This window comes from Siphateles boraxobius, unplaced genomic scaffold (genome assembly GCF_051911475.1).
Source record: "Siphateles boraxobius isolate OS27281-9 unplaced genomic scaffold, OSU_SipBor_1 56, whole genome shotgun sequence".
Lineage (NCBI taxonomy): Eukaryota > Metazoa > Chordata > Actinopteri > Cypriniformes > Leuciscidae > Siphateles > Siphateles boraxobius.
Genome location: NW_027509182.1, coordinates 3,045,947 through 3,063,221, shown reverse-complemented (window position 1 = coordinate 3,063,221; position 17,275 = coordinate 3,045,947). Strand labels below are relative to the sequence as shown.

Genomic DNA, 17,275 nt, shown 5'->3' with positions numbered 1-17,275 from the left:
AGGATTCTTTGATTAATAAAAAAGTTCAAGAGAAATATAATTGTTTGACATTAAATGCCGTTATAGTCACTTTTGATCAATTTAATGCATGCTTGATATATAAATATTAATTTCTTAAAAATGTTCTGTCCCAAAACTTTTGAATAGTAGAGTATATACAGCACTACCCCTAAATTTTGACCACAAACTGTTCAAATGCATTGCAAGCTCTTTAAATATATAAATATGTGTAACATTTGCTTCTTTATTGCATAGGTGCATTAGCCTCAACAAGCATTCTACAAAGCTCAGAGATATATTTGAAGAGTAAAACGTAGTAGTTGTTGTATATTTCTGTAGCTCCAGTCAAACATAGCACGTAACAACTCAGCAACACCAAGGTCAAATGTTTTATTCACAGGGAATGCATGAACTGACAAATCGTATAACTTGAAATGCGAGTCACTTTGTTTGAAAGCAACTGCCAAATCCATCAATGAAAATGTACAGCATGGATCAACTGGGTATATAAACAGCAAATAGTTAGCTACATATTCAGCTTTTAATGGGAATCTTCAAAGAGTGATCAATAAACATAACCATCTACAGCATATTTATTTAAAATGAAATTAACTTGAATTTTCATCCATTTTCATGTGGCAAATGTTTACAGTGATAAAGCACTTAACTAATTAACATGTTTCAGGAACAAGATGAATAATTAAACATTACACCTCTGTTTTTAGAAGCACGATTAGAAGATTGGAGACCCCGTAAAGTACAGGTCTTGTATTAAACAAGGTGGTCATAGTCAGTAAGTGGACCAGAATGTTTCTATATCCTCTCTTTATCTGATCAATGGGCCTCTCCAGACACTCAGACTGTTAATTGATGAAGTAATCCAGTCATTAATCACTGTACGGGGCTAATGAGAGACATCTGAGTAAATCATGCTGATGCCTTGTCCTTGTAGCCATCATCATCATCATCATCATCATCATCATCATCATCATCATCATCATCAGCTTCCTGTGCGTGTGGACAGAAGAGAGTGCAGCAGGATGCCTGGAAGAAGGAAAAAACGGAAACACATTAAAAGAGGCCAACTGAACTACATAAAAAATTTGTTTTGGATTTTATATATACGTACTGTATATATATATGCTGTATATGTGTGCGTGTGTGTGTGTGTGTGTGTGTGTAAGTAAATACGTATATGTATGCATGTATGTATATATACACACTTATTTATTATATACTACACATTCAACAACACTCGCCTATAACAGTAAACACAGATATCCGATAGATACTTGCTGAGGCTTAACCTAAGTCACCAAGAAATCAAAATGGGCAGTTTTTTTATGGAATATTATGGAATATTTATTTTATCTGTGAACATCACTATATTTTTACTTCATGTGCCCTTATAATGTCTAACTTTCCCTCCCTCTTGCAATGACATTTCTTGACAACATGTCACTCATACGACATCCCAGCAATATCAAAACACAACAATCCAATCAAATATGACCGCAGTTTCACTCTGATATACGCCAAAATAGGGAAGAAAAGACTATCGCAATTTCCGTTTCATGCCGACTTTAAACCAATATTAAACCTTTACAGTACATGTGATGTTATTTATTTTTAATTTTTGACCATTTTTAATTAAATGAAATTCATTTATATATATATATATTTTTTTTTTATGTTTTAACTTAAAATACTCCTGAGCTGTGGTTCTAACCAGTGGTCCGGTCAAATTTCTAACAGGTAAATGTTAAGTAAATACCAGCAATTCAGAGCAATATTTACATAAGGAACACATACCTGTGGCTACAGACACATTGAGTGATTCTACTCCAGGGTGCAGGTGTCTGCGTGGAGGGATGGTGAGCAGGATATCACACAGCTGACGCAGTTCTGGAGACAGACCATCACCCTCTCCACCTGACAGCAGAAACAGAGACAGACTATCGTTTAAACAACACAGAGAGAACAAAACAATGATCTGTCCGAATAAGTTCAAACACATACCCATTAACAGCAGTGTAGGTCTGGACATTTTGAAATCTGAACATGGCATAACAGGGGATTCCGGATTGCCTTCCTCTAATCCAACAGTGCCGACTACTTGCCAACCGTGTTCTGCTTTCACCTATAATATCATACAAAACTGGTTATAATGTAGTCTTGACAGACACAGTCTAAACCTCAATGGTTTTCTTTAACTGCCCTCTACAGGCTACAGATGGAAAGACTGTTAGAAGTTGGGTCTCCTCAGATAATTCTCAAATCGTTCATTCCATTCGAAAAACAAAACCAGTATGATGAATGATGAACACCTTGCGAATGACCTCCTTCCTAATATATAAAGTAAACTACGGTATATATTTTCATGCAAGTTATACATTTTAATGTAATGCATAAAAATGTGTGCAAGTAATATATCAAGTGTGATATTATGAAGGCATTACATTAATTGGCTTTTATACTGTCACTGTTTGAAGATTTTTTTATTTATTTGTAACTATGTAACAGTCCCAACATGATTTCACTTTCTGTTTATGGGGACTTTCAGGACTTCTTTCAAGTTTTTATGTCAAAGATGGAATTTGCATTTCTCCAAAAAAAAAAAAAAAAATTAAACATTCATATTTGTAGCGTTTTTGTGTTGATTTGCAAGAAAAACACCAAAAATCATTATCTACTTATATAATTGGTATTAGTGACAGGAGTAGTTAGTTACCTGTAAACCTTTTGTCGTTAATTACTGAAATGAACTGTAAACAGCTTGAAAAAACCACAGACAAGTGTAGATAGCAAATTAATGATTTGGAGAGATCACATGGAAATATTAAATATTACCACCAATAGGAACTTTCCTTTCCTTTTAAAACACCATTTCTTATATAACCTGATGAGTGTCAAAGTCCCAGTGCTCCATGTGGATGATCCATCCCTGCTCATTTTACAGAAGAATTCACAGCACTCGAACATGTATTGATCAATTTTTTTTGGGCTCAGAATTATAAAGTTTGATTAACTGGTATTGCTTTGACTAAACCACAATTGTATTATTTGACTGCCGTCTACGGGCCACACATGTAAACACAGTGAGGTGAAGTGAATGGATCAACTTCCAGACCTTTATCATATCTTTCAAGTTGCTGTAGCCAAACACCTCCATGATCTCCATCACACCAGCGCTGGCTTTACTCACTGTGGGCGTCAGAGGACAGCTAACAAAAAGAGCAAATAACCAGAAGCAAATATCAATAGTACACAGCTCCTACAAAGTTAAAAGTTAAAAGCACATTTTAATTTGATCATAACTAGGCTGTTATGTTGTTTTAGATCCTACAGTCCATTTAACAATGTTATGACGTAATAAAAACAAAAAAATACTTTTTTCACTCCACCTGTTTTGAATGCTGCAGACAATCCGATCCACTCCCAGGAAGTACACAGAGCGCAATATGGCTCCAAGATTCATCGGATCCTGCACTCCATCCAAAACCAGCCATAATTCCCTGTGATTCCTCGCCTCATGAGATGTTATTGGTCTTTCCACGTTGATAAACCCAAGAGAACTTGCCTGCAGACACAATCCCTGGTGCACCTTTCCACCACACATCTTGTCAAGTGTTTGCTTACTGACTCTCTGTATCTGCACACCACGACTAACAGCCTCCTGACAGACCCTCAAAATCACATCTCTCTGCGGCCCCTCGCCGTTCTTCACAAAGAGTCGACTCGGCCTTCTTCTGCCCTGAGTGAGGGCCAGCAAACAAGGGCCCACCCCAAACACAATCTCCAACTCTTCTTCATTTGACTCTGAGTCTTTTTGGATACGCCGCAAAATCCTTCTGGTTTCTGACTCACTAAAGTCATCAAACCTCAGTTTCTGAAGATCTGATGACACTTTTCTCTCTGTTTTTGAAGACGGAGCTGCATGAGATTCTCTCCTCTGTGTTTGTGTTGATTTGAGAAAATCATCTCTGGTAGCAGCATATTTACGCTCTCTAGGCGCAAATGTCTTTTTGAGTTTATTAGAGGTAAATCTCTCATCTGCCTTTGAAACACTGTCTCTTGGAAAGAAAAGTGCTCTTGTGCAAGTATAGGCTGCATGTTGTGTTAAAGATGCTGGTGTAATATATAATTCATTCAGTCCAGCCAAACATCTATTTCTAGTTTGGTTTGAGACTCTGAAGACTTGGATACTTGTTTTCCATACCTGCATATTTGCTTTTAATAACTTGGTAAGGTATGCTTTACTAAACAGCTTTAACCAGCTTAAGGTAGTCTGCTGGTTTCAAATAGTCTGGCTTTATGTTTTTTATTTCTCAACTGGTCAGTCTGGTAGACCAGCTGACTAACACGCAAAAGCAGCTGAACACCAGTCTGGCTAAGTGCAGAAAACCTGGTTTAAGAAGTTAGATGCAGCTGCTAACCAAAAAGCTAACTTGCCCTTCAGGATCAAAGTATCAGCAACGTTATTATTTAAACATTAAATGAAGCAGAATGTTTATATTAGTAACATGCGATATATCAAAAGAACCGACCTCAAGCATATCTAAACAACTATATTCGTTGTTCAACACCAAATACAACCATGTGGAACAGCTTCCAGTTCATTAGCAGTTGTCATGTGGATGTGAAGCGTGGAGTTTTTTTAGAACCACTTCTGCTCCCAGATCAGCTGTGGCAACTGGTGCGTTGATGTGTAAAGCAGCTCAGGCTGATTTGAGAACAGCGTGTTTATATCCGTACCAAGCATGCGCACAATTGACTTCCGGCTTCTTCCGTTTGTGTTACCATGCAACGAGACGCTCTGGTGTATACCCGAGTATACTTCCTACCCGAGTATTATTATTAAAAACGTATCAACTTTAGTAACCGATGTAGATGGTACACTAAATCTTAAGATTTTTATTTTTTGAGGAAGAGTGTCAGATATGGCCGACGGCTGGTGCACGGACACCGGAGAATCGGTTTACCGTTCCCGGGATGCAGTTAAAAACTTACGCATACGGTAAGTCACGTCGCTTAAGTGTACCCGACATCTATAACTGAAGTATACTCAGTATTAAATACATGATAATGTATTTTGGACATGGGAGTACCGTGCTATTCCTGGAATTACCATGCAGTACAATTTAAAACCATGGTAAATTAATTTCAGTTCCATTATATCGAAGTACCACTGTTTTGCCATTTCTACTGCACCATAACTCTTTATAAAAAAAATAAAAAAATAATATATATATATATATATATATATTGGAAAAAAGATTACTAAATAGTTTACGTACATTATACATGTTACTCCAAGTCACTAAAGAAGTAACTTACTGTTGTATTATGTCTAAAAACATGGTATTACCATGGTCATTTTTATTACTTTTTAGAGTGCGTATACAGCGTGTGACCTCGACAGCTGCTTTGTCTCAACACCTTCATCAGCAAATGATTTCTCAGCAGGAAAGAGGAGTTATAGAGCTAGACACCTTCAGCTCTCAGACACAATCAGCCTCCAGTATGTGAAAGACACAGATATGAACCTGTTAAAAAGTAGTCAAAACTCTTTACCTGTTATATTGTAGATAATATTTTTATAATATTGTTTATAATATTTTCTCTCTCTCATTCTAACACAGCCACTGATGAGGAGGAATTGGTGGTTGGTTGGCAAGAGAAGTTCTTCAGTCAGGTAAGAGACTAGTGAGGGCAAAGATGTGTGCTACTAGATAGTCGGCAGGTTACCAGTTTTCATGGTGTATGATGAGTTCTGCTTGCTATTCATCTGCAGTATGAAGTGGACCTTTACCAAACAGTGTCAAACTGTCAAACACCACTGGAGCGTCAGTATCACACAGAAATCACGGCAATTGAAAGATCCAAAAGAAGGCAAAACCAGCGCATTTTCACCTACACAGACTTTGATCGCTTTTCCAAATGGGAAGAGGTTGGTTGACTACTGTTTTCTTTTTTAAACTAAAAAAAAAAAAAAACATACCCAGGTCATATTTCACCACGAAATCAAAAGATAAAAAATAAGAAATGTTGGTAGCACTTTATTTTATAGTCCTGTTCCCCATGTACATATTATGTACTTATTTATAGTAATTACAATAACTAGGTACTAACCCTGAACCTACCTCTAAACCTAACCTTAACACATGTAGTTACCTTATATTTCCCAGTACTTTCTTAGATAAGTACACTGTAAGTACACTTACAGTAAAATAAAGTGCAACCCTTTATTTCTCACTTACATTTTATTTCCCCTGTTACACATCTTTATGTATTTTTGTCCATTCAATGGAAGTCAATGGAAATCTAAACTATTAACATGACCAGTTATCAACAGTTACCAACATTCTTCAAAATGTCTTCTTTTGTGTTACACAGAATTACACAGATTTTTTTCATTGTGCATTGCATTGCCATGATAATATGAGAAATTAAGAATTGTCATAAAAATAAGTTCACAATACAACATATCTTAATGTTTTTAAATTAGGCTTTGTTTTCCTTCAATCAAAATTGTCGATTTTTTTTATTTATTGAATATTCCATTATTTATTATAAAAGATGTATCCATGCAGATGATATATTTTTTGAATTCATGTGCCCTTGTAATCCGTAGTCAACATAACTTCCTCTTACAATGACATCTCATCTCTTTTCTGATGACGTGTTCACTGACACAAGGGCAGGATCAACCTGTCACTCGCATGACATCACGGCAATAGCAAACCACAGCAATCCAAGTAATTCCCGATAGACAAAATCATGTCACGGCCTACATTTCACTTGGAAAAAACACCACAATAGGGAAAAAAAGACTATCGCAACTTCCGCTTCATGCTTGACTTTGAGCTAAATCTAATTTCTCACTAATAAATATTTGCGGTGAAAAATAACCCAGACATGATTTCGACAGGTTTGGTAAGATTCACCAGTAGATATATAGCCTACATATGTTTCTCAGCTTTCTGAAGTTGTGATCTTTTTGGCAGCAAGCTCAAAGTATGCTGACCCCAGCTCAGTCAACACCAACCTTCTTAGCAGAACGCATGGCCAATGTTAGACACAGGAGACAAGAGAGACGTCCTGTGTAAGTGTACAGTTTCTGTAAAAGCTGTATCATAATTTGGAAGTTTAGAAGATTTACCTGTACATAATTTTTTTTTTTTTTTACATAATTTAGAGAGTCTAATGTTCCCAAGTCGCGTTTAATCACATGGGAGCCTTCAGAGGAGTTCATAAAGAACAGTCACATCATCAACACACCCGTGCAGACCATGCACATCATGGGAGATCTTGGGCCTTCAGGGAAGTAAGTGAGACAATGATACTCTTCATCAGCCACTTAAAGGATCACCATCATACATTTTATTATAATTAATTTAACTTGAGGTCCACTTATAATGTTATTTAAGGTATTTTGCATCCAACATGCATTATCTAGTTTAATATCACCATTTTCAACCTGGACAATTTTTCTACCGCACCTTTAAGACTTCTATGCAAATTAACTTCAGAAACGTTACAGAAAAACTCCTTTATTTTACTCTTAAGTTCAAGAATTAGATTTTATAATATGGGTCTTTTAAAGTAATGTGAAATAAACAGAAAAGGGTGTCCAGTTTGCAAGAGAATGAGATCTGATCTATCAACTGACTGAGCTGACTGTGTTTTATAGGTTGGGCCTGAAAGAGAATGAATATATATTATGCACAATAAAAGCAGATGGTAATGGAGTAATCACACTAAAACCAGACTTTAACAACAACAGAGGAGCCTACAGGCAAGACCAACCAATTTCTATCAATTTCGCTTAAGAGTAATGTGGGGATGACTTCATTGTGATTACAAAAAGTCAAAGTGTATTTGACTGTCTTTCACTCCAGGCTGGAAACAGAGGGGGAGAAGAGGGAGGTATGGAGGCTGTATCTGGAGAATGCCTCATCAGACATTCATGCGGAGGAGAAAGAGAGAGAGCAGCGCATGTACAGAGATGTATGGCCAATTCCCCTTGCTTAGGATTGGTGGTTTATCACACGGTTTAGACCAGGGGTGTCCAATCCTGCTCCTGGAGGACCACTGTCCTGCAGAGTTTAGCTCCAACTTGCCTCAACACAAACTCTGCAGGACAGTGGCCCTCCAGGACCAAGTTTGGACACCCCTAGTCTAACCTTTTAGCTCCCTGTTCCAAACCCTAGAGAGCTGAAATGGAATCTCATATGTGACTGACTTGAAACACTCCTCCTTAGCAATGACTGGTAACGGTCATGCACTCACTCTACACAAATAGGAGTCACTCATAGTTGATTCACAAAATGTCACAAATTAGATTTAACTTTTTTCCATTGACACTTTCCTGCACTGGATATAATTATTTAATGTAAAATGTTTATATTTGAGTTACATTAAATTAAACTATGTTCAATTGGTTTTGAAATTGCCATATCTGCAAAGGATAAATATTATATTTTGGCCTTGGATTTTGACTAAAACATTGCTTCAATGTGTCATATAAGGCAAAACGTTTTTATTTTATTTATTACATTTTTTTTTGTTATCTGAAATAAAACTAAATATAAATATTAAATGAAAAAAATATATATGTTACAACTGAGAAAACTGAAATAAAATAGGTTTAAGTGTAAGTACTAAAATATAAGAAAATAAGAAGCAAATAAGAAAATTTGGGAGTGTACCTACACAGTTTGGAACATAGTGCCAGAGTGACAGTTCTTGGTTACTTTTTAGTAGACTTTGTTCATCAAAGCATCTTACACTGTACAGAGAGTGTCCCTGGACCAGTATGGAATTCATTGGCTGGCCCAAGGCTCATTGTTGGATTGCTGAACCCTGTCTGGTGGATTCATCATTCACACACATTTCTTTCTTTCTTTTTAGCTGTACACGCGTCACAAAGATTACCTCAACAGCCTGGTTGGCCAAGACTTTGAGATGGTAAGAATTGGAATTATTATCCAAACCCATGGTGTCACAGTATAAAAAAAACAGTTTAAATTATAATCCAAATAAAAAAGGTAAACCTTTCATTCTGATTCTCCAAAAACGCACTTTAGCCACCTCCAGGGATACTTCGCCTGATTGTAAATGGAGAGATTGGTGAGTATAACAGTTATCATAAATTACAAATTAGGCCAGATTTACAGGGGGTAACGCAGTATAACATCAATACATTATATGCATGCTTAAATTGTACAGTGTCTCCAATATATTTGACATTTTTAACAGGGTCTCAAATGTTACTGTATGGATCATAATATGACAATTTTTCTTTTTAGTTTCTGCTCAGGGTTATGAGTATGACAATCTTTACATCCACTTCTTCGTGGATTTACCTAACAGTAAGTCAATCTACTCTCATACTCACAGTGGCAACCATTTTTTAATCAGTTAAGCCACACTTATAAATGTACATGACATTGCTTTTGATGACAAAAGTCTAACAAAGTGACATTTATTTTAAAGAAAGCACAAGCACACTTTCCTAGCAAAGCATTTCACAAAACATTTGATAAGTTTTAAATGATAAAACAATAGTTATTCTCTTCAACAAAAGAAAAGGAAAAAAATAACACACATTCTAATTGTTAATCTAATTAAATGACATTCAAGCATGTCAAGTTTTACTGTATTTCGGTTTTGTGCATTTTCTGTCAGTTATTCCTGATGTTGAGATTTCTCTATGTTCGTCAGGTTGGTCCAGTGTTCCCATTCAGTGTCTGTCTGGTGTGACTCAGACATGTCGCACACGCAGCATGGGAAAGGTAATCCGTCATTTTAGTTGACCCCGTCAACTGGCTCTGTGTTCATGTAACTGTAGTAAGCATGTTCTCTGTTTTATAGGAGGATGTTGCCTTCTTCTCCTATCCATTCAGCTTTGAGACCTTCTTCCATAAAGAAGATGAATCTGATGGTGAGATCTTTGATTGCCTCAGAATTTCTGTAACTAAAGAATGGAAAAATACTTTACATAGATAACCACCTGATATAAAAATAAAGTACCATTGTCAATACATTTTCAGTGAATTAACACAGGTGCTGATGTTCTGTGCAGGGTCATTATCCCAGTGGCCTGTGCTGTATTTCAAAGTTCTCTCACTGGATTTTTGGCAGCGCTACAGGACTGAGGGCTATGGATTCCTGGTCGTTCCCTCAACGCCAGGTAAGAGTCGGACCGTCTTTTGTTTGTAAAGTATTGCATGGTGTAATATATTGATGTTCAATCATTGGGGGGGGGATGTTTGTCCCACTAAGTAGGACAAACATTTCTTCTGAGAGTGAAGTACTGTTGGATAATTTGTATAATGGGTGGCATGGTCAAACTGGAAAACATACAACCATTCATTATAATATTTCTAATGCAAATACATGCTGTTCTATTGCACGTTCTATAAAGATATTGATAATTAGAAAACTGAAAGCTGGTATTTTACATTGTAATAATATTTCAAAATATCACATAAAATTAAAATCAACATAATAACTGCAGAATTAAACTAAATATTAACTGGGCTTTGGATATCATATATGAACTGTATTACAAGTAATTTTGTACAAGTTGGTTTTATAAACTAGGCTATATTTGTATCAGCTTGTTCAATAGTAGCTTTATGCTCTCAGGGCGTCACAGAATGACTTGCCGCACATGGAGACCCCTCCAGCCCGGCACGGTGGCTGAACTGAGACGCTTCTTCATCGGCGGAGCACCTGAACTCGAGGACATCAGTTATGTCAGAGTACCTGGTACTTTCAAGGTGTGTCATTATACATTTTGTGCTGTGACGTTTTGTATTAGCATGTCCATTGATTTAATTTGCTTCTATTTTTAGGGAGAGCGATTGAGTCGCTTTGGCTTTCGCACTCAAACCACTGGAAGTGTGACCTTTACTCTTAATTGTATCCAGCATGCCAGGTTGGCCAACACAATCAGTGAATCATGCATTTTGTTACTGCAGCAGTACTATTTTGTCCCTTTTAGATTGTAAGTGCTTGTTGTACTTTATTCAGGGCTTTTATTGATGCCAGCACCCTAAAGAAAAGGAGACAGACTGTTCTGGATCAGTTGGGAGGCCACAGTCAGCAGGGCTCTGTGTATAATGTCCTGGGTAAGGCAGGTCTAAACTTCAGATAGGACTTTTATTGCTATTAATTAGTGCTGTTTGCTGAGGTAATTGCAAGGTAAGTAAATGTTCATATTTAGGGTTAGGGATTTTAACAACCCCCTAAATGTTCCACTTATTTTGTCCCAACCTGTTTATGGTACGGGAATTAGTGATACCTCAAATCATGCCTTTTGTTGAGGATTCAGTCATTTTGTCAAATGAAAATTGTGAGTCTGATTGCTAAGAAAAGTAATGGTTCACCTTACACTCTGGCTGCATTCCAGTCCACTTTTAGACACAAGTTTATATGGACAGACCCTCGTTCCCTCAATTTTGACCGAGGGACAAAATCTATCTACTTCATATGTATACTTCAGGCAGCTCCAAATACCAGAATGCAACACGATTGTGACATCACCGCAGGTCTCTTCTAATCACCACTACCAAAAACAACTCTATGATATATTAATTTGAATTTTTTAATTTAAAACAACCCTAACACACCTATACAGGTCCTTCTCAAAAAAATAGCATATTATGATAAAGTTCATTATTTTCCATAATGTAATGATAAAAATTAAACTTTCATATATTTTAGATTCATTGCACACCAACTGAAATATTTCAGGTCTTTTATTGTTTTAATACTGATTATTTTGGCATACAGCTCATGAAAACCCAAAATTCCTATCTCAAAAAATTAGCATATCATGAAAAGGGTCTCTAAACGAGCTATTAACCTAATCATCTGAAACAACTAATTAACTCTAAACACCTGCAAAAGATTCCTGAGGCTTTTAAAAACTCCCAGCCTGTTTCATTACTCAAAACCGCAATCATGGGTAAGACTGCCGACCTGACTGCTGTCCAGAAGGCCATCATTGACACCCTCAAGCAAGAGGGTAAGACACAGAAAGAAATTTCTGAACAAATAGGCTGTTCCCAGAGTGCTGTATCAAGACACCTCAGTTGGAAGTCTGTGGGAATGAAAAAGTGTGGCAAAAAACGCTGCACAACGAGAAGAGGTGACCGGACCCTGAAGAAGATTGTGGAGAATCACCGATTCCAGACCTTGGGGGACCTGCGGAAGCAGTGGACTGAGTCTGGAGTAGAAACATCCAGAGCCACCGTGCACAGGCGTGTGCAGGAAATGGGCTACAGGTGCCGCATTCCCCAGGTCAAGCCACTTTTGAACCAGAAACAGCGGCAGAAGCGCCTGACCTGGGCTACAGAGAAGCAGCACTGGACTGTTGCTCAATGGTCCAAAGTACTTTTTTCGGATGAAAGCAAATTTTGCATGTCATTCGGAAATCAAGGTGCCAGAGTCTGGAGGAAGACTGGGGAGAAGGAAATGCCAAATGCCTGAAGTCCAGTGTCAAGTACCCACAGTCAGCTGCTGGTGTTGGTCCACTGTGTTTTATCAAGGGCAGGGTCAATGCAGCTAGCTATCAGGAGATTTTGGAGCACTTCATGCTTCCATCTGCTGAAAAGCTTTATGGAGATGTAGATTTCATTTTTCAGCACGACCTGGCACCTGCTCACAGTGCCAAAACCACTGGTAAATGGTTTACTGACCATGGTATTACTGTGCCCAATTGGCCTGCCAACTCTCCTGACCTGAACCCCATAGAGAATCTGTGGGATATTGTGAAGAGAAAGTTGAGAGACGAAAGACCCAACACTCTGGATGAGCTTAAGGCCGCTATCGAAGCATACTGGGCCTCCATAACACCTCAGCAGTGCCACAGGCTGATTGCCTCCATGCCACGCCGTGTTGAAGCAGTCATTTCTGCAAAAGGATTCCCGACCAAGTATTGAGTGCATAACTGAACATAATTATTTGAAGGGTGACTTTTTTGTATTAAAAAAAACACTTATTTTATTGGTCGGATGAAATATGCTAATTGTTTTAGATAGGAATTTTGGGTTTACATGAGCTGTATGCCAAAATCATCAGTATTAAAACAATAAAAGACCTGAAATATTTCAGTTGGTGTGCAATGAATCTAAAATATATGAACGTTTAATTTTAATCATTAAATTATGGAAAATAATGAACTTTATCACAATATGCTAATTTTTTGAGAAGGACCTGTATACATTTGGATGCTGCATTAAACAAATTATTAAAGGGAAAAAAATGTAAATAATAAATTAACTCCATAGCTGATTCCAAGTGATCAAGGGCTTAGGACGTTCCAGTTCAGCCCATTGCAGTTTCTGCCAGTAGTGGGCACTCGTGCAACGTAACCAATGACGCACATCCGAGTGAACGAGACGGAGGGAAGTTAGCGAGTGAAGGGCATGCCAAATTTGGACTGGAATGCAGCCTGTGTCTACACCAGAAGCGAGCGGTGCAGCACAACAAAAGCAAATAGAGCCCATTATAATCCGTGATGCTCTCTACCGGATGCAACGCGACACAACACAACATGTCATATTCCCAACGGTAAACTGATGTTCTGTTTCAGATGTTTTTCAAGTGCTCATGCTACTTCTGATAGAAAAAGACTAATGGATTTGCAATGGTCGTGTCCAATGTGGACACGGTGTTAGACTGGTTCTCAACAAGGGGGCCAGGACCCACTTGTGTGCACTTCCTAGGGGGCCGCAAGATGCCTTAAATATATTATTATATTATAATATTAAATGACTTAAAATATGACAAAACAATTTAAACAGATAAAAGTCAAAATGTTATATGACATCACATTTCTCATTTGTTCCCTCAACAACTGTCTTTTTTCAGTTGAGAATGAGGGTTCCCATGCTTTTGGAAAACCTGGATATATGAGGGAATTTTAAAAGTGTGATTCCTTGAGATTCCTTGAGAAGTTGTGTAAATTAATAAAATCTTTTAAAAATCTAAATAAAAAAGTAATAGGAATTTATATAATGAGTATACATTTTTCTCTTTATGTCAAGCTATAAAATGTTTTATCGGGTAAAAATCGCTGGGAATTGGTATTTGTGAGTTAATAATAATATATAGCTAATAATAGCTATACACCAGAATATCATAGTGACTTGGTGGGCTCTTGATTTGGGCCACCATCAATTTTTGTTGATTTCAGCAACTGTCCAGCAATGCCCTATAACCACCCAAGATACTATTGCATCGTTGTGCAGACTTCAGAAAATGTAAAAATCTAGTTTGTTTTGACTGAAGTACAGAATCACAATATATCAGATTTTGCAGGATATATTTCTTTTCTGATTTGGTCTGTGTTTGTGGTTTCAGAAGCGTTTCAGAGGGCCCATAAACGCATGCAGGAGGCAAGAGAGACTTTACCCAGAGATCTCATCAATACCACAGCACAATTAAACTCAGAGTCTTCTGCATAGAAACATTAGACCTTGAACGTATATAATAATGCTGTTCAGAGTATTTGTGTTTATGTGTGTATATTTTTGTTTTGAAATCTAATTTGTTTTAGGTTGCATCTTATGTAATATGAACGTATTATGCATGTAAATTCTCACTATTTCTGTGAATAATTTGCTTAATAAATACATTTTGTACATATACCAGATTTCTTAGTTAACTTATCAAGAGTGAGGATATATCAAAGAAATTCATATACGTGTTCACAATATTTCACAAACTGAAAGGTGTGCTTGTGCTATCATCATTTCACACAAAGAAGCATATTATGTTTAAGTTTATAACATTTAACAATAGATATACTTTTAAAATGTAGGGTAGAAACTTATTTGGACATTTTCAGTTTTGTCAGACAGTAGTGGATCATGTTCAAAGTTAATGTGATAAACTTGAGGGGAAATGTAAATGGATTTGAAAGAGTTGGTTGAAAGTAACTGCACAAAAGGCTCAGTTCTGGGAGAAGCTCAAGCACTTAGTTTGATATATAATGTTCTAATGCAGCTAGTGGGGACACTGTACATGCACTTGAAGGAACAGCAGAGGGCACCATCTAATCTATAAACATAAGCCACACATAAAACTTGGTAGGTCAGTCATTTGATTCATGGGAATTATGTTATAGTTACTTAGCTCTCTACGGATTTATTCTCTACAATTTGTGCTGCCAAATGACGTGACAAAGTTAGTAATACATTACACATTTAAGGTAATATAATCAGATTACTTTTGACCTAACTCGTTTATCACATTGATTTGAATAGGATAATCTTGTACTATATTGATATAAAACTAAAAGAGAAAGAAAATATCTTCCATTCTTAGTACAACAACATGAAGTACATCAAATATTGCATTATGTCAGGGACTGGGGTTCTTGATGGAACTGCAGGGGGTTTGTGAGTTTAATGTAAAGCTATTAATTAAATCATTAAAGTTTAAATGAATTATTTAAAAATAAAAACAAACATGAAATATTGAATATGTTTACCTGCATGTCATGTGACCATTTATGGCAAGCCGTTTTAACTTTTATTCATTTCCAGGATATGAATTCTTGATATCAACAATTCAATTTTAACTAGTTAAAATTATAGTTATTGATATCAGGAATTAGATTTATACTAGTAACAATGGCAATTTTTGATATCAGAAATTACATTTCCACTAGTAACAATGCTAATTCTTGATATCAACAATCACATTTTTACTAATTAAAATGCTCATTCTAGATATCAAGAATTGTATTTCAACTAGTAAAAACTATAATTATTGATATCTGTAATTGTATTTTCACTAGTGAAATGTCACCATAGGCTGCCATTCAAAATCAATTGTTGATATCAATAATTGATTTCTTACTAGTTATAATTCCAATTTCACATATCAGAAATACAATTCTTACTAGTAAAAACCTTTATTTTTGATATCAAGAATTCAATTGTCACTAGTTGAAATGTCTATTCTTGATATCAACAATTGAATTGCTACTAGTAACAATGTTCATTTTTGATATCAATGATTCCATTTTCACTAGTGACTATGTTAATTTCTGATATCATGAATGTGATTGTTACTAGTAAGAAAGCCATTTTAGATATCTGAAATAATATTGATATCAGAAATACATTTTCAGATATCAAAAATGAAAGTTTTTACTAGTAGCAATTAAATTTTTGATATCAAGAATAGACATTTCAACTAGTGACAATTGAATTATTGATATCAGGAATTCACATTCTTACTAGTAACAATGTAATTATTGATATGAAAAATTATATTTCTACTAGTAAGAAATCAATTGTTGATATCAACAATTAATTTTGAATGGCAGCCTATGGTGACATTTCACTAGTGAAAATACAATTACAGATATCAAGAATTCAATTGTTGATATCAAGAATCTAATTGTTGATATCAAGAATTAAATTGTTGATATCAATAATTAAATTGTTGATATCAAGAATTCATATCCTGGAAATGAATAAAAGTTAAAACGGCTTGCCATAGACCATTAACCGGTAACTTAAAATCTCAGTGGGTACTTCAAGTAAATATTGTGTTAAAGAGGTTCCGCTGACAAAAAAAGTTGGAGAGTTCGTTTAAATATGAAATAACATAAATTGTTCATTTTAATGTGTTTGAAAGGCAAAAGCCTTCCAAAGACTGTAATTCATGGTTAAATGACTCACTAAGTAATAATTCAAATTATTAATGTGTTTGTCAGGAGCTGGTTAAATTTGCAATGTTGCAATTTTGAGAAAACACTTGCTGGGTTAGTTCACCCAAAAATGAAAATTCTGTCAGTAATTACTTACCCTCATGTTGTTCCAACCCCATAAGACTTTTGTTCATCTTCGGAACACAAATTAAGATATTTTTGATGAAATCTGAGAGGTGTATGACTCCTTCATAGACTGCAAGGTAATTTTATTCTGCCAGCCCAGAAAAGTTAGAAAATACATCTTTAAAATAGTCTGACAGACTACAGTGGCTAGTTTATCTAGTTTATCAAGTTTATCAAGCGACAAAAATAGTTTTTGTAACACAAAACCCCCCAAAAATAACGACTTTATTCAACTATTCATTTTCTTCCTTGTGGGCCTCTGACGTGAGTTCACGAGAGGGCCACGACACATGCGCGAGAACAGAGAAGATGACGCTCACAATTTCATTTGATGGCAAAGTGTGAAAGGTAAGCCATTTTGTGGCATTGGTAAGGCACTTTTACGTTTTCTCGTAGGTTTCTCACGATTCG

The 17,275-nt window shown here is 36.1% G+C and overlaps 2 protein-coding genes across 3 annotated transcripts; one reads left to right on the top strand and one right to left on the bottom strand.

Annotated features, from left to right (window-relative positions):
- Positions 1-375: 375 nt before the first annotated feature.
- Positions 376-4,671, bottom strand: mrm1 (mitochondrial rRNA methyltransferase 1 homolog (S. cerevisiae)). The gene is made up of 5 exons (XM_077206406.1): positions 3,405-4,671; positions 3,131-3,224; positions 2,020-2,140; positions 1,813-1,932; positions 376-1,044 (listed from the first exon to the last, which is right to left on the bottom strand). The coding sequence occupies exons 1-5, from the start codon at positions 4,223-4,225 to the stop codon at positions 1,001-1,003; spliced, it is 1,200 nt and encodes a 399-aa protein (XP_077062521.1). The 5' UTR covers positions 4,226-4,671; the 3' UTR covers positions 376-1,000.
- Positions 4,672-4,763: 92 nt separating this feature from the next.
- On the top strand, positions 4,764-14,663 carry mks1 (MKS transition zone complex subunit 1). 2 transcript variants are annotated; one of them, XM_077206405.1, is made up of 19 exons: positions 4,764-4,819; positions 4,927-5,017; positions 5,394-5,521; positions 5,643-5,695; positions 5,795-5,950; positions 7,008-7,105; positions 7,199-7,327; positions 7,694-7,798; positions 7,902-8,010; positions 8,914-8,970; positions 9,090-9,132; positions 9,312-9,374; positions 9,727-9,797; positions 9,877-9,946; positions 10,088-10,195; positions 10,654-10,787; positions 10,863-10,945; positions 11,041-11,138; positions 14,377-14,663. In XM_077206405.1, the coding sequence occupies exons 2-19, from the start codon at positions 4,941-4,943 to the stop codon at positions 14,478-14,480; spliced, it is 1,686 nt and encodes a 561-aa protein (XP_077062520.1). In that variant the 5' UTR covers positions 4,764-4,819; positions 4,927-4,940; the 3' UTR covers positions 14,481-14,663. The 2 variants fall into 2 exon arrangements, with proteins under 2 accessions (XP_077062520.1, XP_077062519.1); XM_077206404.1 differs by having other exon boundaries at positions 4,802-5,017.
- Positions 14,664-17,275: the final 2,612 nt, after the last annotated feature.